General features: G+C 44.1%; 1 protein-coding gene across 3 annotated transcripts; it reads right to left on the reverse strand.

The window, feature by feature from the left end:
• Positions 1 to 1,423: 1,423 nt before the first annotated feature.
• On the reverse strand, positions 1,424 to 27,038 carry FECH (ferrochelatase). Of its 3 annotated transcripts, none has more exons than XM_039545934.1 (11): positions 26,793 to 27,038; positions 21,484 to 21,601; positions 19,657 to 19,776; positions 19,070 to 19,218; positions 9,884 to 10,018; positions 8,888 to 8,994; positions 6,629 to 6,727; positions 4,254 to 4,361; positions 2,965 to 3,129; positions 2,455 to 2,514; positions 1,424 to 1,957 (listed from the first exon to the last, which is right to left on the reverse strand). In XM_039545934.1, exons 1-11 carry the CDS (start codon positions 26,854 to 26,856, stop codon positions 1,823 to 1,825), a joined length of 1,260 nt encoding a protein of 419 aa, XP_039401868.1. In that variant the 5' UTR covers positions 26,857 to 27,038; the 3' UTR covers positions 1,424 to 1,822. The 3 variants fall into 3 exon arrangements, with proteins under 3 accessions (XP_039401868.1, XP_039401871.1, XP_039401869.1); XM_039545937.1 differs by lacking the exon at positions 26,793 to 27,038 and adding an exon at positions 26,059 to 26,079; XM_039545935.1 differs by lacking the exon at positions 26,793 to 27,038 and adding an exon at positions 26,022 to 26,043.
• Positions 27,039 to 27,096: the final 58 nt, after the last annotated feature.

Consider the following 27,096-nt stretch of genomic DNA (forward strand, 5'->3'; position numbering starts at 1 on the left):
TAATTATGTTAATTTATGTCTCCAGCATCCTAAACATCAACTCTTTCAACATAAAATGGAGCAAAACAAGGTTTTATGGCAACAGGGGCCTAAGTTATCCTTAAACAACCCTATCCCTGGAGGATCAGGAGCACAAACTATGTGCATCTCACAATTACCTGAGCAAATAAAATAGTCTAATAATCACAGCCCCTGCCCTTCACATCTTATGATTAGCTGATTCATCAATTTAAGCAACCATTGTGTGTTAGAACAACTTGCAAACAGCCTCCAGTATTTGGTGCTAATTATATAGAATAAACATTTGTATTCATGAAGCTGACAGCTAGACCAGTGCCTGTAAATGAGCTCTCCCACAGAATACTTTTAATGGATTCTTCTAGTCCTCGAGGGAATGTCCCCTATACGATGGGACTGCTAATCCAGACTCTAGGATAATTCCATTCTGAATGTATTTCAAGCCAAAACTGAGAAATGCTGGGTAGTGGCCAGCAGCTTAGACTGTGCTGAATGGCCACTGCTTTATTTTATAAGACCTCCATAATTTAAATAGTTAGGACTAGACTGCATTCCTGGTGTATTCAAATGTCGCACTGATATCAATGGAGATGTAGATGGGTCAGGATCAGGCCCTAAAAATAGCCCAGGGACTGTAATAGGGCAGAACTCTGTTTCTGGGTTAGGGAATTTATACCCACAGCAGCTGTTAGGATAAGAGGCATCCTGCACCCCTGATCTGGCACACCCACCACAATGTAAATGACTCCTAATATATCACTGGGGTTTTAATTGACAACATGAATTAAACTGGATCGATTGTGCCCATGTAACTCCATAGATATCCCACAAAAACCACAACGTCCTGACGCAGTGGAAAGCACAGAGCAGATCTATAAACCCTCAGAAGAGCCAGTTCAACTTTCTGAATTTGCTTAATCAAACAGAGAAAGCCCTTTGGAGAAGAGAAAAGCATTTGGCTTGAAGGATAAGCCAACCCTTACAACCAGCTACAGTGTTTGCTGTTGACAGTAACGAGGTTTGAAATATATCTAGAACTCCATTTAAGTGGAGTGTGCTCCAAAAATATAACTCAGTCCTGGGTCATTTCTTTCACTTCATGCTCTCCACAGACAGAGATTTTCCTTCAGACAGTGAGAAAGTTTCAAGAAAATGTAAACAAATCTCCTACAATGCCACTGTTCCAATGGGGCAAAGCCTGTCTGGGCTTTTGCAGAATCTCTTTTCTCCCAGGAAAACCAAAATAATCTTCTATGTTTTAAAAAATATACATATTATTTTTTTACAAATCAGAATTCAAAACATATCTGAAAATATATCTGTAAGAGAAGATGACTGGTAACTGTGTTAGCAATACTGCACCAGTAGCAAAAAATAAAAATAAAAAAAAATAGTACACTCTACCTGGAAGGCTGAAATGAATATATTCATGACATTAGTGCATATAAAGAACTCCCTGCAAAGAGCTTTAGATGCCAGTTTGTATCAAAGGTTTTTCAGTGCTTACTTTTGGGCCTTATGCTCTGAAGTGCTCATGAGTCCCAGGGGAATTGAGACCTCTCAGCACCTCACTGCATCAAGCCCTTCCTTCCTTCTCTTCCACCCACATCTCTCAAATAAAAAAAGAAAAACTTCAAATTCTCGTCTCTGTTACAAAACTGCAACCCCACTGAAGTCACTGGGGTTAGAAGAGTGTACCAGAATGCTAGAGTTTGGCTATCTGTGTGCAATTTCTGATGTCTGCATTGTTGCACCATTAAGTGATTTCCCTGCACAAATCAAGTGTGTTCTTCTACGCTGCATGTCACAGCTGTTGATTAGTGAAGAAGGATTTTGCCTCCCTGCAGACAGGATTTACACAAAGCGGGCAGCGGAGGGTTAACTGCTTGGAGCAGATTTCATTCGACTGGATATGTGAATAGACCAAGTCTGCCAGTGCCTGAAAGACAGAGTATTAAAAAGCAGAAGTGAGTGAACCACTTGCAAAAAACATACACGTTACCAAATTAACAAGTTATCCAGACCAACAATCGGTCAGACCAAGGGATGTGTCGTGACACCAATTTTTTAAATATAACTTCCCCTTGATTTCAATGGGGACCTTGATTTTAAAAATTCATTGGCATAATATTGGCCCTAAAAAGGAACATTTCTGCTTTTCTGGAAATCTCAATAAATAGGTGACTGTAAATGATAAGAGAAAAATGGCTTTTCTTTGTTAAAACAACATTCAAAATAAGTATCAATTAAAAAAATAACACAGTGACAAAGGAAAAAAGCTTGTGGTCTATGAACTACAAAGTATAGGGAATTCTATGTTAATAGTCAAACTCAGAATGTTTTAATAATATGGGAGGAAAGCAGCAATCTGCTAGCGCTTTCCAGAGGACTGGTACGCTGTATGTTTTACTAAAGCTGTAGTAACAATACGGATACCTTGGAGAACAATGGATTTCCATTAAGAGACTCTGCTCTTCTGATGTTTTCAACTCCACACTGAATCCAAAACAAGAAAGGAGAGAAAAATAAAGAGCTGTTATGGAAAAAAAAAACTACCCCAGTATCTTTTTTGAAGAACATCATTTTCTATATCATTTAGAGGCTGCCCTAAAATGAATGAATTAAATGTAGTAATATTTTTTCAGCCCGGCTAAAATGAGGAGAAGACAACATTTTACTTTGATACCAGGTTCCCCAAACACCTTGATTGATCATACAAACCATTTATCTCAGTTAAAATAAAATGGGCCAAAATCAGCTCTCAGCTACACTGATAAAAATTCAAAGCAACACCGCTGAAGCCAATTCAGATTAACTCAGATTTACACCGGTATAACAGCAAATCCCATACCAACATTTAACCATAAGATCGGAGCTAAAAACAGGGGGAAAGAAATTTGGGAGCAGAATTGCCCAAGCAATTATGAGACCTGAAGTGATGTTTACCTCATTTGCTAAAACTTGCGCATATTCAATATCCAGCTCATAGAGAGTTTCAATGTGGTCACTGGTAAATGCTATTGGAACCAACAAAATGTTCTTCTTTCCCCGTTTACAGAGTCCTTCAATAGTTTCATCTGTCTGAGGACCCAGCCAGGGCATTGGGCCAACCTAGGAGAAAGTGGGAGGAAAAAAATCTTTCTTCGAGCCTTGATAAATTCATTTCTACAAGAATTATCTTCTGTCGTCCTTTAATTAACCTACACATATTCTTATTTATTCAATGAAGAATCAAATTTGTCTGTTTATCTTATGTTTAGCAGTATCGTTGTCCACCTCTCCATCTATTACTTTTTGATGAAGAGACACTGCCTCTCTGTTTAGGCCTCCAGACAATCCATCCTGACAACAAGCAGAATCCTATGACACTGCATTTACTTAAAATGTGTGTTGTTTAATATAAATATGAGTGGATGATTGGCTTTTAGAGGGGCACTTTAAAAAATTACTACAAATAAAATAAGCATCCTTTGTTTTTCATTCCAAGATTTACCTGCCTTTAAAGAATTTTTCCATTTTTAAGACTAAATAAGCCGATGGTGTTCCTTTAACATCCAAAAAGTACAGATGCGGAGCTAGCACAATATTTTACTTGCTGCTTCCTGGCTTTAGAACAGAACAACTCTGCCTCCACAACTGTAACACATTTGAGAAATGTAAATTACTGACACTATATAATTCTGATGAGGCTAACATTTCTTAAAGTTCCCTCATTTCAGTTGGAGTTTACAAACATCATGTGCAAAGAGAGATATAAATCAACCCATTCTGCATTACCTGCTTTAAAAAAAATGAAGTCTATTTGAATTGGGCTCATGTCCTTAACAATGGAGGTAATCATATAAGCAATCTTTTGGAAGGTCTCTAAGCAATATTTCAGCAGACTTCATCATAGTTCATTTGCTTCCCACTTCCAGCTGCTAGTCAGAGAAAAATCCCCACCACTGGATGAGCATATGAGGAGTACTGGAGAATCTTTGGGCTATCAGAAGTTTATTTGGGAATGATGCATCAAGAACTTCTGTAAAGTGGCAAAAACTTAAAGCGGCAGTTAAATATATATAGAAGATAACACCCAGGTACAAAAAGCACCATTCCATTGGAACACAGATACTTCCAGAAAGTAGGAGAGAGAGGAAGCGGCTGTAATAAAGTTGGGAGAGAAGAGATCATCCTAAACTTTGATGACTAAGGGGCTGCAGGTGGCTTTTAACAACTTCCTTCTGACCACATACCTTGGACTGCCACACGAGCCTATAGGGGTTGGAAAAGTTGAGCTTCTCCATGACTCTTTGGACAGTAGCTCCCACCTCTTGAGGGTATGGATCACCACGGTTCACTACCTGCAGCACAGAAACACTGGCCTTTCATTCTTCGTGAATGTTATATTTTCTCATGTGCAAAGAGCATCTAAAAACTTTCAGTCTCAATCACTCATTCTGAATGAAGGGAAGCAAGCAAGCAAAGTTTCCATGCGTGAGCACAGTGCATGTATCCCCTGCAACAGGCTGCAGCAGCTGTGCCTTGCACAATGGCAGATGTTTGTGCAGGCAACAGAAATTGTTAACCATTACATATACCACAATGAACGTAACTACTATTATTTTAGTGAATAATTCAGAATTTAAGAGAGTTATAAACTCTCAGTCTGACATGTAATAGGCCTATCTTAGCCATTGCAAAGACTATGCTCCTACCTGACAGATTTCATGCATGTGTTTTCAGTCACTAGCTGGAGTCACAAATGGTTTCTTTTCAATTACTTTAGCATCAAACTGACATTTCACATACTTCCTTTATTGCATGAATGTAATTGCCTTCCAACAGAGGATCTCAAAGCATTTTAAAAATATTTAATCCTCATAATACCTCTATGGGTTTGATATTTTACAGATAATTTAATATTTTATGAATGAGAAAACTGAGGCACGGAGAGCATAAGTGACTTGGCCAAGTCACAGAGTGAGCCAGCAGCAGAACTAGAAATAAAGCCGAGGAGTACTGAGTCCTATTCCCGGCCTCAGACTGGAGGAAGCTCATGTTTACTATTTATATTCTCTTCAATTCAAGTGAAACAGCAGTACAAACATGTTGGGGAAAAGCTCCTCACTGTGCCCAGTGCCCTAGCAGTATTACTCTGCACTACAAGACAGGCCACTCACAGTGCATTCAGTGTCAATTTCTTCCCTTGCCAGCAAAGTCTGGGACAGCAGTGGAGGCAGCAACACATTGGGGAATGGAACGGGGGAAGAAGAGTAACGTTCCATGCCATTCAACATGACTCCTGTTGGCTGATTCAAGGAGCAGTGCTGATGGGTATTCAAGTGAAACAGTAAAACAAAGGATGGGTAACCGGGAAGTCAATGCAGGAAAAGGGGAGCAACTAACGCAGAAAACAAGATGTGTGTCCTTACCGCTCTGAAAAGAGCAAGTAGGAACTCTGCAGACCCATAAGGGAAAAATAAAAGCAAGAAAAATGCATGTTAAAATTTGGAAGTCAGGAGTCATAGTTCTGCCCCTGGTTCAGCTGCTCACCAGATGCATGGCCTCAACTTCTCCATGATTCTCTTTGCCTTCCCACCTTTTGTCTGTCTTATCTATTTAGACTCTCAGCTCTTCAGAGGAGGAACTGTCCCTCACCATGTGCTTCTACACTGCTTGGCACAATGGGGCCCAGATCTCTGCTGGGACTCTTAAGTGCTACCTTCGTACAAATAAATAAATAAATAATACTGCTGATGTCCACTGTTCCCTCTGCCGTTAATCACTAGATGGCAGCATATTCCAAGAATGCAAGTCTCCCAGGGCTAGGCAATAGCAAAAGGAAAGGACCAAAGATTACTTTTAATACAGTACTTCTGAAACAGCAGTAGCCTGCATTTCACCCTAACTGGCACTGGAACGACTTCCAGAACAGAGAACACCGTTTTGAATATCGCCAGTTGACTGTGACATATTCCACGAGTTTTTTTTTACTTGTAATAATAATAAAAAGACCCCAGTGGACATTATTAGAAGGTGAACCATGACACACACAATTTGGCTGAACGGGGACACTCTGAAATATTAGTATTGAAAGCATTTTAAATGTGTGTTTATGGAACAAGGCAGTTTTACAGAAGAATTCATTATGAAATTGTCCTTTACCACATCACCTGATTGTTCCTCTTCACACAAATGAAGACAGATTCTGCAGCCTCAATTTATGTGGTACAATGCCACTGTTCCCACCCACCCCCCCCCCACCCCAAATGATTAGAGGCCACTGTATTGAAGTTGCTAGTTACTGCCAGCCCACTGTGTTAAAATCTCCCACTCTAGCTGGTGTATTCCAAAGGTGCAAAGATTCTACTCTCATTGCTTCAGGGAGAGTAATTTCTTTTTGAAAGGTGAGAAAACAATTAGTTCCCCCCCCCCCCCATTAACCTCATGTAGAAGCGATGGGCAAAGAAGTAGGTTTTGTTCCTTGTCTGGTCTAACCCTGATGGCCTACAAGCTGCAGGATACTCAAAACTTTGCTTTGCCTGAGATGCAACCCATCAGACCAATAACGTGACTCTCCCACGCGACGGAGCTTTAACAACTTCAGAGGTGACTTCACGTTACTTACAGACATTGGGAGCGAGTGAGCCGAGAAAAGAATGACAACATCTTTCCTCTTCTCAGGTGGAAACAGATCCAGTTCTTTTTGTATGTGGTCTGCAAAGCACTGTAAGAGGAAGGCAAAAGAGTAAAGATCGGTGACAGGAGATGCACCCATCTGCTGAAAATAATACCCACAAATTGGCTGGGCACCCCTCTGCTTTTCGTTAACTCACCATAAGAACTTCTGACGAGACAGCAGAGGTTCTTTTTTCAGTAGCTTGCCAGTGGGAGTTTGATCAATAGTGTGTACAATAAAATGTTCAGTAAATAATGAACTACGGTGCCTAAATCAAAACCTGTTGCAGTCCATTGATAGGCTCCAATGAGCTTTGGGTCAGCTACCTGGACTTCAGGTACAGGACACAAGTTAAGATATTACAGCAAATTGAATCAGTGTCCGCCCGCACACCCTCAGTCAAGTTGCTCTCACTAACAGAAGCCCGCTGTGTAAAATGCATGACCTAAAGGATAACACACTTGGGCTTTGATGGGCCTACAGGGAGATCAGGTTCCCCTCTTTCAGAATGCTCTGCCCCCAACCCGACATTTAAATCTGTGGGCTGATAGAACGAGTTCCTTATATGAGGTCAACTGATAGGACAGAACATGGGGAGACAGATGGTTTCAGTTAACCAAGACCTGAAAACCAAAGCCTCGTTTCCCCACATGGCAGACTAGGGAGTGATTCTGACCTTAGAGTCACAGCAGTGACTGAGATCAGAACTTAGCCCTAGATATTCATGTCCAGGTGGCAAGGAAACATACAGAAAGGAAAAGCAGCTGACTTAACAACTTGCACACAGTGCTGCCAGAAGGAAAAAAAACAGTTTGCCGTGACTGTCTGCAGCTCCCTACCAGACACGTTGCAACACCACCACCACAGATAGGATAAAAACATTACAAAAAATTAAACTTTAATTTCTGTTGCAATGATACAATCAGAGGCTGAGCCAGCCCTTCACTTACAGGCTCCCTTGGGCATGGAGAAATGCATGTTGGTTAGCTTACAAAACGCAGCTGTATTTGTGTGCAATCCATCTAATGGAGAGCAGCCTTTGGTAGATTATTTGATCATGCAGCGGATTCCTGAACTCTGCTGAGACATCTCAGTGAAAGAAGTGAACGGCGCGCGCAAGTGCCAAGAACTACTGGTCTCCCTTGGTCTTCGCTCAGTCACTTGCACTAGTCAGTCAGAGACCAGCGTGAAAATGCAAAAGTCAAAGGCAGAAGAAGAAGAAAAGCTCCCAACTCTGCTTTTCACGCTCCCCTGGCATCTCTCTCTGTCTCTCCCCAGAAAAAGCAGCCACTAACATCTTCCCAGGAAAGGAAGGAGCAGAATGTGGCTGCTGTTAAGTGTTTCTGCCACAGCTACTGCTGTGGCCAGCATTACCCACCTCTCTGATGCCGACAAGGCCTTTAGAATAATACAAAACCACATTAGTGCTATTATTAAAAGCCCAGCGCATGCACTCCACCTCTTTAAACTAAAAAAAAAAAAGGGGGGCTCCTCCCTCAGTCAAGTACATTACTGTTTCCCCCCTCTTCCTCACTACTTTTCGAAGGGAGTCGTGATTCTGTTCCCACTGAAGTCAATGAGAAGTCTACCGTGAACTTCAATGGGAGGATAATCGAGCCCCTTAGGCTGTGGATCTCAGGGTGACATTACTAGCACTATGGAAGCAATGCAAGCTTCCCTACATTAATCCTGAACTAACACTGCCCCCAGTAATTTCAGACCTAGCACATAGGATATATATTTTATATTATGAAATACAACATAAAATTGAAATATTCCTTTTGTTCTGAGGTTTTTTAAATTTTGAAACAATCTAAATCAGGGAACAAGTTTGTGTCCCTTTAAGACAAGTGGTCTTGTGGGGTACGTCCACATAGCAAAAAAATAACCCCCTGGCAGCGAGTCTCAGAGCCTGGGTCAGCAAACTCGGGCTCATGGGGCTTGTGCCGCAAAGCTAAAAAGAGCAGTGTAGATGTTCAGGCTTGGGCTGGAGCCCAGACTCTGAGATTCTCCTGAATGTCTCCACAGCTATTTTTAGCCCTGCTGCAGGAGCTCAAGTCAGCTGACCTGGTCTCTGAGACTCCCTGCTGTGGGTCTTCTCTTGCTGTGGAGACCTACCCTCAACAACTCCATGTCGCATCTGCTCAATTGACAAGCAACAAGATAGTTTTCCTGACAGCCACAATGGTTTGCATACAAACTCCATACCTGAATGAGAAGGGGATGTGTGGGCCACCTGTCAATAATGCTCCATTTCATCTTTGGCTTCTCCCCCTTTTTATTATAGTAGCGATAAATGGCATTTAGGCTGCTTCCTGAAATGCACAAAATTAGGAGATTAGCAGGAGCTTTAGCTATGATCAGAACTGTGGCTGGTGCCAGACAAAAAGAGTTTTACAACCAGCCATTTCACTATTTTAAGGATTAGGTATCAAATACATTACACTGCAAATCAGAACGGAGCGCATAAGTGTAGAAAAAAATACTTACCTCATGAAGTCTATATAATAATAGACCTTTTCTACCTGCCAAGTTAATCCTCAACTAAAGCAAAGTTATTTTCAGGAGCTATTAAGGGAGCATTATACTAAGCATCACTGTGTGCTAAAGAAAACCCAAAAGCGTGTTATCTTGTATGGGGAGGATGGGTCCCTGCTTTAAACTGAAATGTACACAAAGCATTATCACCTGTCCTAGGGCCAGGGGAGGGGGTGGAAATATATACCTCTAGAACATGCACATACTCCTGTTATGCAGGTTTCTGATTTCATTGGCACCGATAGTGGCTCTAGTGGTTAGAGCAGGTGACTGTGAGTCAGGACTCCTGGGTTCCATTTCTGGCTATGCAACTCACTTATGCAACTTCAGGAAAGTGCCCTTTTATGGTGCTGTGCTTCACTTTACCTATCTGTAAAATTGGTATAACCCCTCATAGGGATGTTGTGAGGCATGGAGGTCTAACAAGGCCTATACATTTAAAATTCCTTATTGTTAGGGAACAGGCTTCTCCTTATAATTGGGAAATTTAAAGCAGGCCAGCCAGGAAGCTGGTTTTGAGGAAGGCAGGCTGGGTTTTCATTCACATCCCAAAAGTTCCCACATGCTTTCATAAGCCTCTTGCGCTTGGACTCTCAGCTGTTTGGATACATTTGTCTATATGCTGTTTATCTTCCTCTTTTACTGCACTTTCACAGACACACTCACCCGTGGTAGAACAGCTGTACTGCGGATACTGTGTGAATGCAATAGCTCTTTCAACGCCATCTTTCTCCATCTCTTCAATTGCTTCTTCTGTCAGAGGATGGACATACCGAAATCCAATATAGTATTTGTGAGGAGCTGCCAGCAGAAAGAGAAAAAGAAATAGCAGCTGATCACTTTATCTGCAAACGCTCTGATTTTAAAATCCCCTTCTGACCAGCGGTAGCCCAGCCTCCTCAGGAATACACTCTCCCTGACTTAACAGCAGCCAAAATGACAATCACCATGTTTACAAGATGCTGACAATCTCTTCCTGGTTTGTGATAAATTAGGCTGTGGAGAAATAATAACTGTATGCTAGACTTTATATGCTAGAGGCTTACCATGAGCTGTGAATCAGATTTTTGGAAATGTATATATTTTAGTTGCTGAAGATTCTAGCCCTGACAGGAGCAGAATTAATCTGTAAAATTCTCCCTCCCCTCCAAACATGGAGATCATTTCAATGTATTCTACAGGCCAGCACGAGACAGAGTACAATGGCATGTGACATTTTTGACAATAGTGCAGTATCAAAAAGGCATGTTCAACTAAGTTAAAAGAAAATGATCAACCTGGCTCATGCCAGATGGGAACCATGTCACTTTAAAATACAAGAATCGTAACACAGCTCACTTCCTAGGAGCAGTTAGCTGAATGGGAATAGAATTCTTGAATTCCAAATGATTGGGTTAAGGAATGTGAGCATGTCTGGCAAAACATACCAAACAGCTTAATGCAGATCACACAAGCACATCAATAGAGGAATCAATTTCATAAGAATCAATTTCCTGGGTCAGACCAATGGTCCATCCAGTCCAGTATCCTGTCTTTCAGCAGTGGCCAGTGCCAGGTACTTCAGAGGGAATGAATAGAACAGGGCAATTTATCAAGTGATCTATCCCCCTGTCATCCAGTCCCAGCTTCTGGCAATCATTTCCAGTGCTCTGGTGTAAGATTCACTATCTATGGACCTCCTGGTATTGAATATCAGAGGGGTAGCCGTGTTAGTCTGGTTCTGTAGAAGCAGCAAAGAATCCTGTGGCGCCTTATAGACTAACAGACGTTTTGCAGCATGAGCTTTCGTGGGTGAATACCCACTTCTTCGGATGCAAGCACTGCTTCACCCACTGTATTCACCCACGAAAGCTCATGCTGCAAAACGTCTGTTAGTCTATAAGGTGCCACAGGATTCTTTGCTGCTTCCTGGTATTGAAGTATATTGTAAAAATGCACATTTCTAATTAAAAATAAAAAAGCTGGCAATTCTTTACATGTCTTACAAGTTGTGATTTTCTTAAGGTTCCCTGCTTGCTGTGGGAAGAACAAAAAGCTTAAAGGATCAGGGCATATGTTATTTACTTAGATGGTAAACTCTTTGGGGTTGGGCCCATCCTTTTAGTCTGTGTATGTACAGTACCTATCACACTAGGATCCTGAGACTCTTAGGGGCTACCACAATACAAATAGTAAATAAGAATATATACACATCCTCTCCCCCACTGCCTATGATCAAAAGATAAAACATAGTACAGTCAAAATAATATAAGCAGTTCCCATGATCCCCACTGTGCTTTTCCCTACGTTAAAGCAATACTGTCTTCCCCATGGTTAGTCAAGTCCTTTCTTTATGCATTTAAAGAGTCAGTGAGGTCTGCTACTGCTGCTCCTAGCTGAGCTCTGAGGAGCACTGGGGTCAACCAAGGCTGCTCATCAAAATCTGGATACATTTTAAGACCAGGGATCTATCCCAATACAGCTGCTTCCTCCAAAAAAAACTATTAATTATAATTTCAGAACTAGATCACTGGTGACCCAGAACCCCAAAAGCAGAGACTACATGTGCTTTCCTATAATCCATGCATCCGACGAAGTGGGTATTCACCCATGAAAGCTCATGCTCCCAAACGTCTGTTAGTCTATAAGGTGCCACAAGACTCTTTGCTCCTATAATCCACGTTTCTCCTCCTGGAACAGACTATATGCTGATACTTTAAAGATAAAAGCTGGAGAACAGAAAAATGCAAAATGTCCTTTGAACTATAAGATCATAACTCTGTGCTACCAGTCTGGTAATAAAACCCAAAACGACTGTAATCAAAACAACAATGCAAAGGATGCTGCCAAATCCAACTCTAAGGGAAGGACTCAAACAACCTCTGTTAAGACACACTGACCTATGTCTTCAAACAGCAACAGTTTAAAGGGAACAGAAACAAAAAGATTTGGGAAAAGTTATTGCTGAACTGGGAAAAACAGTACAGACAAACAGGAGATAAAGGAATATAATTTTTTTAGCAGCTATACAGACCAGTTATTGTCTCTACTAACAATTCATATATGTTAAACAAAGATATTTCAGCTCTGATAAAAAAAAAAGCCAGCATTATTCTGACCAATCAAGGCCCCGGTCTTGCAAACATGTATATAAGTATTTTAGGGGGAGGGATAGCTCAGTGGTTTGAGCATTGGCCTGCTAAACCCAGGGTTGTGAGTTCAATCCTTGAGGAGGCCACTTAGGGATCTGGGGCAAAAATTGGTCTTGCTAGTGAAGGCAGGGGGCTGGACTCGATGACCTTTCAAGGTCCCTTCCAGTTCTAGGAAATTGGTATATCTCCAATTATTATTATTTATAAAGTAAAATTGAAAACTTACCAGTACGGTAAGGGGTAGGGGCCAGTACCGGCAGCCACTTTTTACCTGTACACCGTACCGGCCCGTACGGCCTCACTTTCACCCCTGCTTTACACACATAAGTAGTCTCATTATATTCCTGCATATGTAAAATTACTCCTGTGCTTATGTGTTTGACAGTCAAGTCTTAAGGAAGCAACCGGAATCCAGACTGCTCGAGGCCTAAATTTTCCAAGTGTATGGTGGTTTAGGGTTGCCTTGATTTTTCTGGATACCAAACCCAGGGGCTGCTCTAGCCATTTCACCGCCCCAAGCACGGTGGCACACCGCGGGGGGTGCTCTGCCGGTCGCCGGTACCGCGGCTCCGGTGGACCTCCCACAGGCATGCCTGCAGATGCTCCACCGAAGCCGCGGGACCAGTGGACCCTCCACCGGCACGCCTGCGGGAGGTCCACCGGAGCCGCCTGCCGCCCTCCCAGCGACCGGCAGAGCGCCCCCCGCAGCATGCCGCTCCAAGCACGCGCTTGGCGTGCTGGGGCCTGGAGCCGCCCCTGCCCAAACCTGAAATGCCTTAAAAGGGCCTGATTTTAAGAAAGTGCTGAACATCCACCATCTGAAAATCAGGCCCCTGTAAGGTATCATCCAAAGATTTTAAGATGTTTCAATTTTGGCACCCAAAACTTACATTTGAAAGTTTAGGTTGTTAAAACACCCCAAAATATGTGTACTGCTTTAAAAAACTGCCTTTTTTTTTTTTAAACCATAACTTACATTCACAACATCAGGAAGACTCAGATTAGGGTAAAGTTTTGTCTACACCTAAAAATGTTGCCACTTGAACTATGCTGGAATAGTTAAAGTGTCATCACCCCATACCCCCTACCCCAGAGGTGGGCAAAGTATGGCCCACGGGCCACATCCTGAGCTCCCGGATGGGGAGGCTAGCCCCTGACCTCTCCCCTGCTGTTCCACTCCCCTGCAGCCTCAGCTCACTGCGCCGCTGGGCAGCTCAGCACCTGCGTACTCCCCTGCGGGGGGGGAGGGGGGGGGCAGAGGAGAGCAGGGAGGGAGGCTCACCTGCAGCCTCAGGGGAGCAGGTAGGAGGTGCGAGCGGCAGGAGCGTGGTGAGCGCAGGCCGGAAGACTCAGGAGGAGCACCGGGCGGCCGCGCAGCCACCCAGAGAGAAGCGGCGCTTTAAAGGGGAAACCGCTGTTTCTCTCCGGCTACGCCGCTGCCCCTGCTCCTCCTGAGTCCTCCGCCCATGTTCGCAGGGCCACATTATGAAAGGGGCTGGGGGGGAGGGAGGGTTGGATGGGGGTGGGATCCCAGGGGGCAGTTAGGGGCGGGGGTCCCAGGAGGGAGCTGTCAGGGGACAGGGAGGAGGGGTTGGAGAGCGGGTGGGAGTCCCAGGGGGCCTGTTGGGCCCGGGGATGTGGATAGGGGGCAGGGAGGAGGTGGTCAGGGGACAAGGAGCAGGGGGGTTGGATGGGTCGGGAGTCCTGAGGGGCGCAGTCAGGGGGCGGGAAGCGGGAGGGGGTGAGGGCCAGGCTGTTTAGGGAGGCACAGCATTCCCTACCCGGTCCTCCATACCATTTCATAACCCCGATGTGGCCCTCAGGTCAAAAAGTTTGCCCACCCTAGCCCTAGCCCTACCCCCTCCTCCCCACACCAGCAGAGACACAGTTGTACCGGTATAAGAGTGCTTATTTTGGCATATCTTATCCTTGTTTGGCAAAGTAAAATAAGACAAACTAGTATAAAGCGCACTATACTAGTATAGCTGTATCTACACTTGGGCTTTTACCAGCATAACCGTATCAGTAAATATCACACCTCTCAGCAATACAGTTATGCTAGTAAAACTTTTTAAGTGCAGACCAAGCATAATGAAATTTCAGAACTCTGAAAAGCACTCCAGAAATGTTACAGCTCTTGCTGAAGGTGCACTTCTGGTTTTTCTAGCTATTTTGAAGCAACGCAGTGATGTATTTGGCCTCACTAAATTCTCCAAGGTCACCTTTAACAACAAATTGTTAGCCCGCCCTATTTCTAAAATTGCAGCTACTGTCTAGGCAGTAAAGTACATCTCTAAATAATGGATACCAAGTCAGATGTAAAGGCTGCACAAATAGATAAAGACAGGGTGGCTTTCTTTTGGTGACCACATTGTAAAGTAAGAGGGAGTGATACACTCTGAGAAGAATAGATAAAGCTCCCTAAAACCATCAGCTTCAGGATCTGTTGCAAACCGGACCTATTTAGAAACTACTTTTATACAAAAAATAAACTACTGCATTTGCTGCTATCGCAGTGTGTAATTTCTGAGCCCAAGCTCTGGACAAAGTTTATTGTTTGGCTACACTTGCAAGGATTTTAGTTTCAATGGAGTCACACTACAGTGTCTGAAAGAAAGAGTTAAATACAATCCACACAAAACAAACTTGAGAGTCAGCGGTGGTGTAAGAAAGTAGAGACCATTTTGGCTTCAGCATGATTACCTTTTAAGATTGCAACTTTTTGCTTCCTAGTTCCAAATTCTTTACAACTTTTATATCTAAGCCTCAACTACCCAAGTTTTAAATGGGTCCTAAAATATAAAGAAACGTGAATAACTTGGAGTCAAAAGCATATGTAATTTTTCCAGACACAGATATGGGTTCCATGACATGCCAACTGATTCAGCAGCTGATTCCAAATGCCACGGAAATGAGCAGAAAACAAGTGTTTGTGGACTCAAACCACAGTTAAGTTATGGGGCTGAACAGCAGCTCTCCTCGTGGGCCAAAAACACAGACTGACTTTGTCTTGCTTTTGTAGTTCTCCCGATAACTTTTAGTGCTTGTAATATCAGGTTAACGGGACTGGGAAAGGACTTCTGGCATTAATCCACAGCAAAGGTACTCTATGGAAGCCAGAACAAGCTTCCCCATTCTTCCCCATCAAGTTAGTCTTTAGCCTGTCCAAAGGGAGCAAAACATGCTGCAGAGACTGGCTTTCTTAGAACTAAGGTGAGCCCTGTGGCTCATTTCAAACAGAGCAGCCATCAGATGATCATTGCTTTTTGGTAACTACCAAATGGGTCTGACTAGAGATGACAAGGAACTAAAAAGGAACCAATCCTGAAGACAACTGTGGCCAAGCATACTGTACTTAATCCCCAGTGACAATGAGCACAGGGCAGAACTATTGTGCCTTTTCAGGGCACTCCCTCAAGAGGCGAGGGACACAGGAAAAGCCTGGCACTGCTGAACCTAGTCTATTGACACAGAGAGAAACTGGTTTCTCCATGCTGCCAGACAAGCATATTCCAATCATAGCATAAAGTTCCTGTAGAAAAGATTCTTGGCTTACAGCACCGTATGTGCCATAGTTCTATTATCCTCACAAAAATCCAGGAGAGGTACAAATGTTCCAAATTTCCAACAGCTGCTCACCATGACCAGCATGAGACGAACATGTAGAAGTCTAGGCTTAATCTATACACAAACTTGCATCAGTTTAACTCAAATCCGATTTTAAACCGATTCAGTTAAACTGGTTGTGATGGAGTAGACTCCTCACACTAGCCCTGCAAGAGCTGAATTAGGCCAGCTGGGCCCAATCAGCTAAATAGGCTGCAAGCAGGGGAGATTTAAGCTGGAGGTGGCTAAATAAAGACAGACTCACCTGTGCAGGAAGCCTATATAAAGCCAGACGGCTTGCTGCAGAGGCTATGAAAGGCTTCAGTCACCCTCTGCATGGAGGGAGTTGGAGGTTGGCAAATGGGGGTGGAGCCTGATATGTAGGAAGAAGCCCAGAGAAACAGCAGCAAGGAGTAGGACTGCATAAGGACTGTGGCTGCTTGTTATAGGGCCGCTGGCTGGAACCCAGTTTGGTGGGTGGGCCTGGGTTCCCCTACCAGCCACTGAAGTGTGGCAAAAGGCATTGGAGACACCAAGTCTGGAAAGACTGAAATACCTGGAAGAGAAGGACTTTAGTTACCTGGCTGGAGAGCCAAGGCATGAAGAGAAATCTGTATCAGAGGGGTAGCCGTGTTAGTCTGGTTCTGTAGAGCAAGACAAAATGGGGCAAGACACCATCGGAGGAAGAGCACATGACTGACAATGCTAATTCCTAAGACAGCCAGCAGGAGGCGCCGCTTGCAGTGAGTGGACTCTGTGACTCAGCTGGTGGAGAATGTTAGATCAATCAGTGATGGGGCCCTGTTCCAGCAGCTGTGTAATTGGCAAGCCATTCACAGTCTTTGTTTAGTCCTAAACTGGTGTTAAAAATTTGCAAATGAATTGGGAGCTCAGCAGTTTCTCTCTGAGTCTGGTCCCTAGTTTTTTTTGCTGGAGGATGGCCACCTTAAAATCTGCTGTGTGGCCAGGAGGTTGAAGTGTTCTATATATTACATTGGTGGACGTGCAGGTGAATGAACCGTGATGGTGTGGCTGATCTGGTTAGGTCCCTGTGATGGTGTGAGAAATCTGATGATCCAGGACTCTGTGACTCAGCTGGTGGAGAATGTGAGCAGTGATGGTCGCCCCCGATACAAGGGGAGTGTGAGACACTGAGAAGCTGTTTAGACAGCTGCCTGTGATACAAGGGGAGCAGGAAGGGCTAGATGAGAGACACTGGAGGCAAAGGGACAATGGAGCCACCGTGTATGGAGGCTGTCTTTGCAGAAGGCAAGGTGTACCTTCCCAGGCTGGACCACAGAGCTGCTGCCCCCTATGAAGGGGGCTGACAAGCAACAAAGCGGGGTACAGGCCCTGATGAGGCAGATTCTAGAGAACCAGCAGCAAGAGCGGGAGGCACTATATGAGGCAATTAGCTGAAGAACAGTACTACTTGCTCAAGATCCTCCAAGGGGTGAGCAAGGGCCAGAGAGGCTAGGGAGGCCAGAAGCCCAAGCAGGGCAGTGTCATGCCTGTGGCAGAGGGGCACTTTAGGCACTGATGGGGCTGTGAACTGGAAGATTGCCCGGGTCACTGTGGGAGTGACAGAGAGTTTGAAAGACTGTACCTCCCAGAAGGGGGGGGAAATGCGGCGTGACCCAGCTGGAGGGCCAAGTCACGAGGAGGAGGAGCGAGAGAGGGGTTGCAGGCCAGAGAGAAACCAGTGACGGTGTGTTGATCTCATGAGCTAATCCCCAGAGCAGCCAGGAGGATGAGCCCAACTAGCGGTGAGTGGAGCACCCTGGGACAATGGCGCAGACTCCTGCAAGAACACTCTTAAAATGGTTTAAACATGACTTGTATGAATTTAGCTTAAGTCAGTGAGGATTTAAGAGTGCTCAAGAGTGAAGGTTTGGACAGGTTGAAAAACCACTATTGGTAAAACCTACGGTAGTTTGTGTGGGAGTTAATCGCAACAAGAGTCACCCCTCCTTGATATGGATTTCTCCTGATAAAGCTGAGTGGCTAAGATGACAGAGGCCCTAGGATTTGGGGGGAGAGACAGACATTTACATGGAATAACAATTTTCTCCCATTTTCAAACATTACCCTAGCTGAAGGAGAACGTACAAAGACTGTATAAACTGTATCTTGTGTATGCCATCCAAACCAAACCGTTAGGCCTTATCTATCACTCTAGCTTCAAGGGAGGGTCCCTCATGTGCTGGGGTGGTGCTGACAGCAGTAATCTTGCTTAGTACTGCAGAATTAAACTGTGAAACTGCATCTTTTCTGTGCCACCCCCTTTCTCTAATGATTGTAATAAGATCAAGCCGAGTTTGCGTTAAGCCTTTTAGCCACGACTGACAATTAGATTCAGGAACAGTTTAAAGGATCCAGACTGAAGATAATCGTAGCTGTGAGACTTTTAGTAGGAAGTTATAGCTACTCAAATAAGCCACTAGATGGAGTCATGATCTCTCTCACACACACAACAAATGCTCCATCCACTGCATATGTCTAACTTAGCAAGTGTTTTGTGTCAGAAGTCGTATCTTTGTGTATTAAACACACACACTCTGTCAGGGATCAGGGCCTGCAGCAGAGTCTGTCTCCTGGCAACCCAACAAGCACAAGAGGCCTGCAGCTGGCTACCTGATTGCACCACCTGATTGGTCAGGAAGGGCAAATGACTGGCTTTTAAACCCAGCAGCAACTCTCTGGCTGCTCAATGCGTTCATGCCCATAGGTGTGACCCTCCTGCTGTCTGCTGCTCCTCAACTTGCTCTTGCCCGGCTCCTAAACCCATTCCTGCCTTGTTTCCCTGCCTTGTTCCTGCTCAGTCCTTGCTACCTCACCTAGTTCCAGCTTCCTCACCCTGACCCTGGCTCCCGATCCCAGCTCTGACCCCTGGCTTGGCTCTTAGTTCCTGGTTCCGGCTCTAACTCCTGGTGTGGCTACTGGTTTCAGCCTCTGGCCCTGACCCTTGGGTTAGCTCTGCCCACTAGGCCTGACTCCTGCTCTTCCCAATAGGCATGACCACCCATGGCCCAGTCTTCTCCCCCCCCCACACACACACACCCACTACAACAAACAGAACAATCTCCTAAACAACTGTACGGAAGGGTATAAATACCAGTATGAGGAGACATTTCATCCAGCAGTTTCACCATGCCTTCTCCCTGTGTTACAGTCCACTTTTTAATTGGTGATCCTCCTCCGATCTTGCTATATTGTTCTTGGATTTTCGGTGTGCGACGTTTGGCAATAAATGGTGCCAGCTTACTGAAACGTTCAACAGCAGGGTGAGTTAGTAACATATCCCCCATCACCTCCCCTCCGGCATCTTAAAAACAACAAAAGAATCATCCAGTCCACCACCAGCCTCCAAAACGCAGCAAACTAATAATGTTCAGTCTCATTCTATGCAGGGCTTGTTTTGTATTGTTTTATAATACCATTTAATCTAATTCACGTGAATAAATTTGTCCAGTTGGCAGTAAACAAAGAGTTGTGATCACGAGTTAAAGGTCTCATCCTGTAGCCCCCAGTTTCTGGAGGACTGCAATATAATTTCTCATTACCAAGTTCACATGAGACAGTCAGTACAGAGTTCTTGGCCTAAAGCACTGCAGCCAGCTGGAAGGATTTTCTGATGTCCAAGTATATAGCCTACAACAACACTCACATACTAACATGCTACGTGAACCAAGTGTTTCTTACTTTTGTACTGGAAGCGTCATCAGGTCCTTATCTAGGAAAAGCCTAAGCAGGAAATCATGGACATCTCCCAGTGTTTCTGGGCCACCCATGTTTAACATCAAGATTCCTGTTTTAGTTTTCCTATTAAAAGAAAAAAAAATAGTTGGAAATCTATTTCTATTTAGCCCTGTAATCAGCTGCCACCTTTTACAACTGCAGGCTAATCAGCCTGACCCCCCTACTCTTTGTGCAAACTGAGGATCATTTTAAAAAACGAATCATCAAGAGTTAAATGCTGATATCCTTATTCACGTTTAGCAGTCCCTTACTCTATCCCATTGAGATCAACGGGGCTATTCAAGGTGTATGTTTCTACTCAACAAGAATAAGGTTAAAAGAATCTGGCCCTGAGACACTTGACAAAACACTATGTGCCGAATCAGCAAGTGCTTTCTATTTATGCTCAACACGCATCAGAGCCAGCAAACTCACACCTACATGTGGCCTTTTTAAATCAAGTATTTTGCATCCCATAGCTGAAGTAACTTTCCAGTATACATCCTTTAATAATAAACACCACAAGTTTCCATACCTCAGCTAAATGCCAGCTGCACATTTTAGGCTCACCAGAAAACATATTACACTATTAAGAACAACCCTGTCCAGGCAGGGGGTGAGCTACATAAGATGTCCTAGCCCTGTATGTCTTCTCCATCTCTAACTACTTTCTGAAATGAAGAGCCAGTCCACACACCGAGGCATTAATCCCTGTTTATGAAAATCCTGGGTTCCTGACTCCGCTCCGGCCCTGTTGTGCACCTCAGAGGGCACAGACAGACCAAAAACTGGAAGCAAATGGCCAGCAGAGAATTCCCCTATCAGAGTGAAACTCCCTGTTCTGGCTCTGCTGCACCCTACCCTCCCACTTGGAACAGTGGAATGCCAGAGCTTCACCCTGCTAGTCCTACCTACCACTGGAACAGGGTCCATCAAGGATCCTGCATCAGACGAAGGACAGTTATGGTAACTAACAAGTTTAGAATGGGAAATCTGAGCATTTGGACTCTGTACAGGATCTGAGATCCATAGGATTTGGATCTTTTATACAGTCTGAGACGAGGAGCCTCTCTTCCCCTTTCTGCCATTTCCATATCTGCAAACACCTCACAGGTGCATTTGTTTGCAAAGTCCTTTGAAATCCTTGGATGAAAGGCACTAATTATTACTAACAAGAGTGTACTAAATGGTGTCTAGAATTATGCAATAACTGCATTATTAAGCTGCTATCTCACCCCACTATACATTATCTTCTTAAAATACAAATAGTTAAGCTTCAGGATGGCTGGTTGAGATTTTCAAAACAGTCTCAGGGATTTAGACACTAACTTTCAAATGAAAGATACTGGCCTAAATCCCATAGACTAGTTCAAAAAATCTTAACCACTGTTTATTTCCCTGCTCCTTTCTCCCCTCCACCCTACTAAACACTGCACAAGATGTAACAGGGCATAAGGGTAAATATTTTTGTTATCTATATTCCAATAGTGCCTAGAAGGCCTGGTCATGAAGACGCCCTTGTCCTAGATGCTGTACCAAACACAGAACAAAAAGATGATCCCAGCCCCAAAGAGTTAACATCTAAATATCTGACAAGGGACAACAGATGGAAACAGACATACAAATGAGGGAAGCACAAGGAAACAGTGAGACGATTGTAATGCTTTAAAACCAGAGCACTGTAAAGTAAAGCACTACCATTTTGGAGAGAGACAGAGAGCAATTACATGTAGGACACACACATACTTCATTTGCTGTCAGCACAGATGAGGCCCGGGAATAAGTCCTTACCTCTTTTCAGGCTGAATTTGAGGCTCTGTGCTTTTTGTTTGTGTGGCTGCTGCTGCTGTTGACTGACCTCTCCATTGTATTTGGACTCTCACTTGACTGCAGCTGCTGCTTTTTGTGACTGGAGAGAAGGTTAAAATGTATTATTAGTTTATTACTGGGCAGAGGATTCTGTTTACGAGACGTATGCTGCCTTCCCCCAATATTTCTTTAAATGGGCTTGGTGGTCTCCTGATATTTGGCATTTCTTTGCAAGCCCCATCTCCTGAGCCAAACGATTTAAGGAAAAATCATGGATTTCATACAATTTTTTAAAAGGGTGAGTGTCTAGCCCTTGTGGTTGCAGAGAAAAGCTGGAAAACATGACCTGAGTGTGCCTTAAAGGCTCAAAAACCAGGAAGCAAAGAACCAAAACTTTTTTTTTTTTAAACATCTTATTTTAAAGTCAATCTCGTGATTTTTAGGGCCTGACGCATGAGTTTTGAACACTTGGGGCTGGCAAGAGACACCACTTCAGCATGAAAGGAAGTGAAGTACCTTCAGCTCAGAGTGGAGGCACAGTGAAAACTGCAATATTGTAACTATTCTATGGACAAATGACTTCAGTTACCAAGACTGTCAAGCTGCTGCCAGAACCTTTCACAAGCACTAAATTTACAAAATATTAAAATACACTCATCCATATATAAATATTACATGGATTAAAAAACATTTAAAAATCAGCCCCTGAATTTCAGGGCTTTTAAACATTTGCTGCAACGTAGCTTAATGTATTTGAGCCCTGGGTTGGTCCTAGCTTGACCCTGTGCTGCAACAGACTGAACCAGCACTTCCATAGGACCAGTTCATGGCCAGTTCAACCAGGGTTCTTTAACTTCACTCTAGGCATCCACCTCTCTCACTGCTTTCACTCGATTCTTCCCATCACTCCATGGCTCTAGTCTCGGCCAGACTTTGCCCAACCCAAAGGCAGAGATGGATAAGAAGCCTACACTTGTTAATGGGGGTTATTAGTGGTTTAAGCACTTAGACACTCTAAATATTAATAGTGGGTTAAAAGGTTGTGATCTAAGGGACTGAGGTGATTTAAGCACTTTCCCTGCCTGAAGGATTGTTTATTCTCCTTCTCTGAAAATCTTAATTTACTAGATTTATAAAGTTTGTATAGTACAGTCAACATTATTACAGTGCAAAAGTGAAGCTTTCAGCTGCATTGTAAATATGTATAACTCACTGTTTCACTGGTTAAATGTGTGTTTTTTATATTTATTTCTCTGTTTCATAAGAGATTTCCCATAGAATATACTGGATGCACAACACTGCTAGTGGAACTCTATTTCACATATCTTTTGTGATTTAAACCGTTCAAACTTAATGTTATGTTAACACAGGTTTTCTATTTAATTTTCAAAATACCATAAACATTTTATCCCTCAGAGCTAGGGCACAATAAAATTTTAAGGCTTCAAATTCCTCTTCAATTAGATAAAAACTTTGTAAGTCAAACAGAATACAACAATAGCTGTGTATGTCAATCACCTCTCACATGACCAAATAATCCAGCTAGACATTTTTATCTCTAAAGAATTTTGTTTGCTGTATTTCTTATTCCCAGTATTCTAAGTAGCTCTTTTAGATCTACATATACATACTACCACTTCCTCACTCACGTGCACCCAATAAAATAAAACCATACATCTGCACACTCAAGTTATCTTAAATCATATTCCTCATCGATTATATTGCATTCTTCCTTTTAAAAAACTGTTAGGCTGTCTGAGCATACATCGTTACACTGACTCAGTAACATTTAAGAAAAAAAACCCTATAGATGTACTTTTAAAACAAAAATAAAAAGTTCTCTAATTATATTTAAACCACTGTTAGCATTTACTTAAAATTTTAGTCACTGTTCTGTATGTTATTTTTCCACAGAGCCCTGGTGAGAAATAAGGGGCAAAAAGACAGACCCCACACAATCTTAATAAAACATTTCCCACAATATGCAAATAACCATGTTAAGGTTAAAGACAGACCACAAAAGCCAAGGAATCTTGAGGAAAAGGCATTTCAGCAGTCTCATGTTTTGCCTAGGGCCCTAGGCATCGTGAGTGAGTTGGATCACTAGATCAGTTACTCACTTTTACCAGAGGTGGTGTTCAGCAAACAGGCTGAGTTTACAATAGTTTTTTTCTCAGCAAAGAACGATCTTGCTTTTTTTGGTTGTATGTCTCAGTTACTTTAATTCAGGGATTTTTTATTTAAACTTTTTTCTTTAATAGTACCACTTGAATCAATTTCCTACCATAATCTCCATTCGCTTACATGGACACTGGAAAAAAGATACACACAAAGGATGTGTAGTAAGGGACATGTTCTGTTTCACAACCAACAGGCCTAGTGCTCAATAATTACTAACATTTTCTATATTAAACCCTTTTCAATCAAAGCTGAGAGGGGGAAAGGGATTCAAATTCTGGCTTTGTAACAAAAGAGAGGTAGATTTAGGGTTAAATACTAAAAAGTGATGACCCAATTGAACTTTAGTCAAACCCAACCTATTGGGCTCATTATAGGAGTAACTGGATGAAAGTCTACAGCCTGTAGTATACAGGAGGTCCAACTAAATTATCTAACGGAGCCTTCTGGATTTAATATCTATGAAGTTTTACGTGCCCAGCTCAGCCCTTCTGTATTCATTTCCACAACTGACCTGCTGCACTCTGTGTCTCATCTTATTTGTATGAGTTAAATTCTAAAATGCTTGGGGGACCAACTCCATAGAAGTGACTTTCACATATCTCAGCCTACATGGCATGTTTCCTGACAACCCGAGAGACCACTTCTTTTCTTTCCCATAACCAAAGACTACCAGGAAAGCTGGGGAGTGCCATTCGTCCCCAAATTTATATGGCAGGTGATTGGTAACAGCATATTTTCAAGGGCGGTCCCTTCCCCACTGGCTTGACAGAGCCAAGTTTGTTGATCGTAAAGGCATGGCACAAGTCTCATCTCTTTTCACAGGCTGTAGACTGTTGGGAGGGGCATGTTTCCTTTTAAATTGATTTAATATCATAAATATAACAAATGACATTTTAAATTACATTCTGTAGATGTCCAAAGTGGCTACATTTTATAAGTGAAAATAACAGAATAAATAATAATAATTACTATTGTACAGCAACAAATCCTGGTGGTTCTACTGCTGAAGCCGATTAAGGACTAGCATACTGCATAATTTTCGAGGACAGCAATGTCAATCTACTGACCCTGGAATTTTCTGGGGGTATGGCGAGTGGCTGGGAAAGTTAAGTGGCGAGGGTCTGTTTTCTGGAGAGTTAGAAAGGTCTCATCATTCATGTTGGGTCTATGTGAATTTTTGTATCCTTTCCAAAATAATACACTGTCCATGCACTTTGAGAACTGATCTATTTTATAAAATAATTTTTCTAGTTCTTCAACTGTTTGAATTTCTGGCTTTTTTAAACCAAAAATCTATTTTTGATGCAAAAATAATTGACACCCATACCCAAGCATTAAGGCAGCTAAACATAAACTCTCCCAACCACCATGGCTTGCAATAGGAACAGAAAGGATTGGCAGTGCACCAAAGGGCTCTCTACTTTGTGGCAGAATGAATAAAGACAAGATATTAGAGAGTCAAGGTAGGTAAAGTAATATATTTTATTGAACCAACTTCTGCCGGTGAGAGAGACAAGCTTTCAAGCCACACAGAGCTCTTCAGGTCACCAATAGAAGTTGGTACAATAAAAGATATTAGCTCTCTGATATCCTGGGCCCAACATGGCAACACCACTGCATAAAAGCAAGATACTCATCTAAGTGCTCTCTGATAAATAACCTGTGTCTGCAAGGCCCACTTATGATAGACTTGATTCCCAGTCTCCCATGAAGTGGGTTTGCTTTTACACTGGTGTCGCCAAAGCTGTAATTGCGTCTGCTTGCCGAAGTTCCGATTTCCCTGCAAACAGTTAGTACAGATGTAGGGCCAGACTCGACTTAACGGTACAAGCCCACTGATTGAGGTTGATGACTGTAACTGATGGCAGAATTTGACTCCCTCCCTGACTTCCAGAGACTAACTTACTGCACTAAGACAGAGCACACAACACTAGTTACCCGCCTGCAACAGCTTGTAGAGAGCGCTGCTGATCCCGGGCGCCAGAGACGGGTTCTGGTGCAAGGGCAGCATGCCTGACCAGAATGGATTAAGCACCCCAATGTGCCTGGCACTATGTAAAGAGACAGAAGATGCCTACAATCTACAAAGACAAACAACACGAAAAATGGGAGAGACAAAGGAAAGCAGAAGCTTGAAAGATTTGCACTGAACTGAGGCCCTGGCTCTGGGTGCCACAGCACTGGCCAGGCCTCTTACTGCAGGCGTGAAGCCCTCAGTAGGAGGCAATTGCTGAATCGGGGCACGATGCCCTGGTGCTGCCTCCAAAGAAACCGGCCCTGCCCCACCAGGGCGCACTGTCCCTGGGCTCCAGCTGCCACCAGCACCCAGCGTCACCTACGGCACGACAGGGGCTCCCGCTGCCAGCCACGAACTACCTCGCTGCAGCAGGACGCACCAGCACCCCGGGGCTCCTGCCGCTGCTAATCGCGTAGCGTTATGCAAACGCTTTTCATTGAAAGGGCGCGTTGCGTAACACAGTCCCGGCTGCAGAGCCCCCTTCTCGTGCCCTCGGCTTGCCCTCAGCACAAGGAACAGTGTTACATGTGCCCTGGAGAGGGGCCGCTAGTGCCAGCACCGCCCGGGCTACCCGGGACACAGGTCTAAAGCGGGCAGCATGTGGCAGAAGTTAAATCTTTTCTTGTCCTCTCTGCGCTCAGACCATCCTGCGCCCGGGGCTCCAGGGGGGAGAGTTTGCTCCAGAAATGCTCCTCCGTCCCTGCCCCCCCCGGGGGGAGGGGGGTTTCCCACCCAGGGGAGCGGGCACATGCTCCGTGCGAAAGCCCTTTGTTTATGTAACGCAGCCAGGCGTTAATCTGCCTCCTGCACAAAACCCTCTCGGAATGGCTGCGCCCTTAGCAATGCAGCGGCGGGGGGTCCCTCCCCGCCCCCCAGGAATGGAGGGTTTGGGGGGGGGGGTCAGGGACGTGCAAGGGAACATCCCGGCTCTCCCAAGCCCGACCCCTCCCGGGGAGCCAGCAAGTGCAGCGAGCGGCCGGGGAGCCCCCGGCCCGCCCGCTAGCGGAGCCCTGGGGCAGGCTGCCATGTCCACAGCCCGCTTCATCCAGCCCGGGGCATCCCGGCAACCCTTCAAATGCAGCCGGCAACTTACATGGACACAACACCCGGTGTGCAGCTCGGAAGGCAGCAGCCATGTTTGTGTGAACTAAATACATTCCCTTAGTCTGCAGACGCCCGGGGACAAGGGTTCCCTTCCCCTGCTGAAAGTGCCTGAGCACCAGCTGGAGTGGGCTCGCCTCTCTCTGCCTCCTCTTTCCTCCCTGTCAAGATCCTTCTGTGGCAGCCCGCCCGCCGCTTTCTTACATTAGGAAGACATGCGTTTGCTTTGCCTGGAAGGGGTGGGGACAGGGAGAGAGGCAGGTCCCAGAGCTAGAGATCCTCCCCCTTCCTTTGAT

Source organism: Mauremys reevesii, linkage group 6, assembly GCF_016161935.1.
Source record: "Mauremys reevesii isolate NIE-2019 linkage group 6, ASM1616193v1, whole genome shotgun sequence".
In the NCBI taxonomy this organism is placed as follows: Eukaryota; Metazoa; Chordata; order Testudines; family Geoemydidae; genus Mauremys; species Mauremys reevesii.

Coding starts and splice junctions, on each gene's coding strand:
- FECH (XM_039545934.1), bottom strand. CDS start 26,856: ATGTATTTAGTTCACACAAACATGGCTGCTGCCTTCCGAGCTGCACAC. Junction 19,777..21,483: donor CAAATTCAGCCTGAAAAGAG/GTAAGGACTTAT, acceptor TTCTTTTAATAG/GAAAACTAAAACAGGAATCT. Junction 6,728..8,887: donor CACATCCCCTTCTCATTCAG/GTATGGAGTTTG, acceptor TTCCTCTTACAG/TGCTTTGCAGACCACATACA.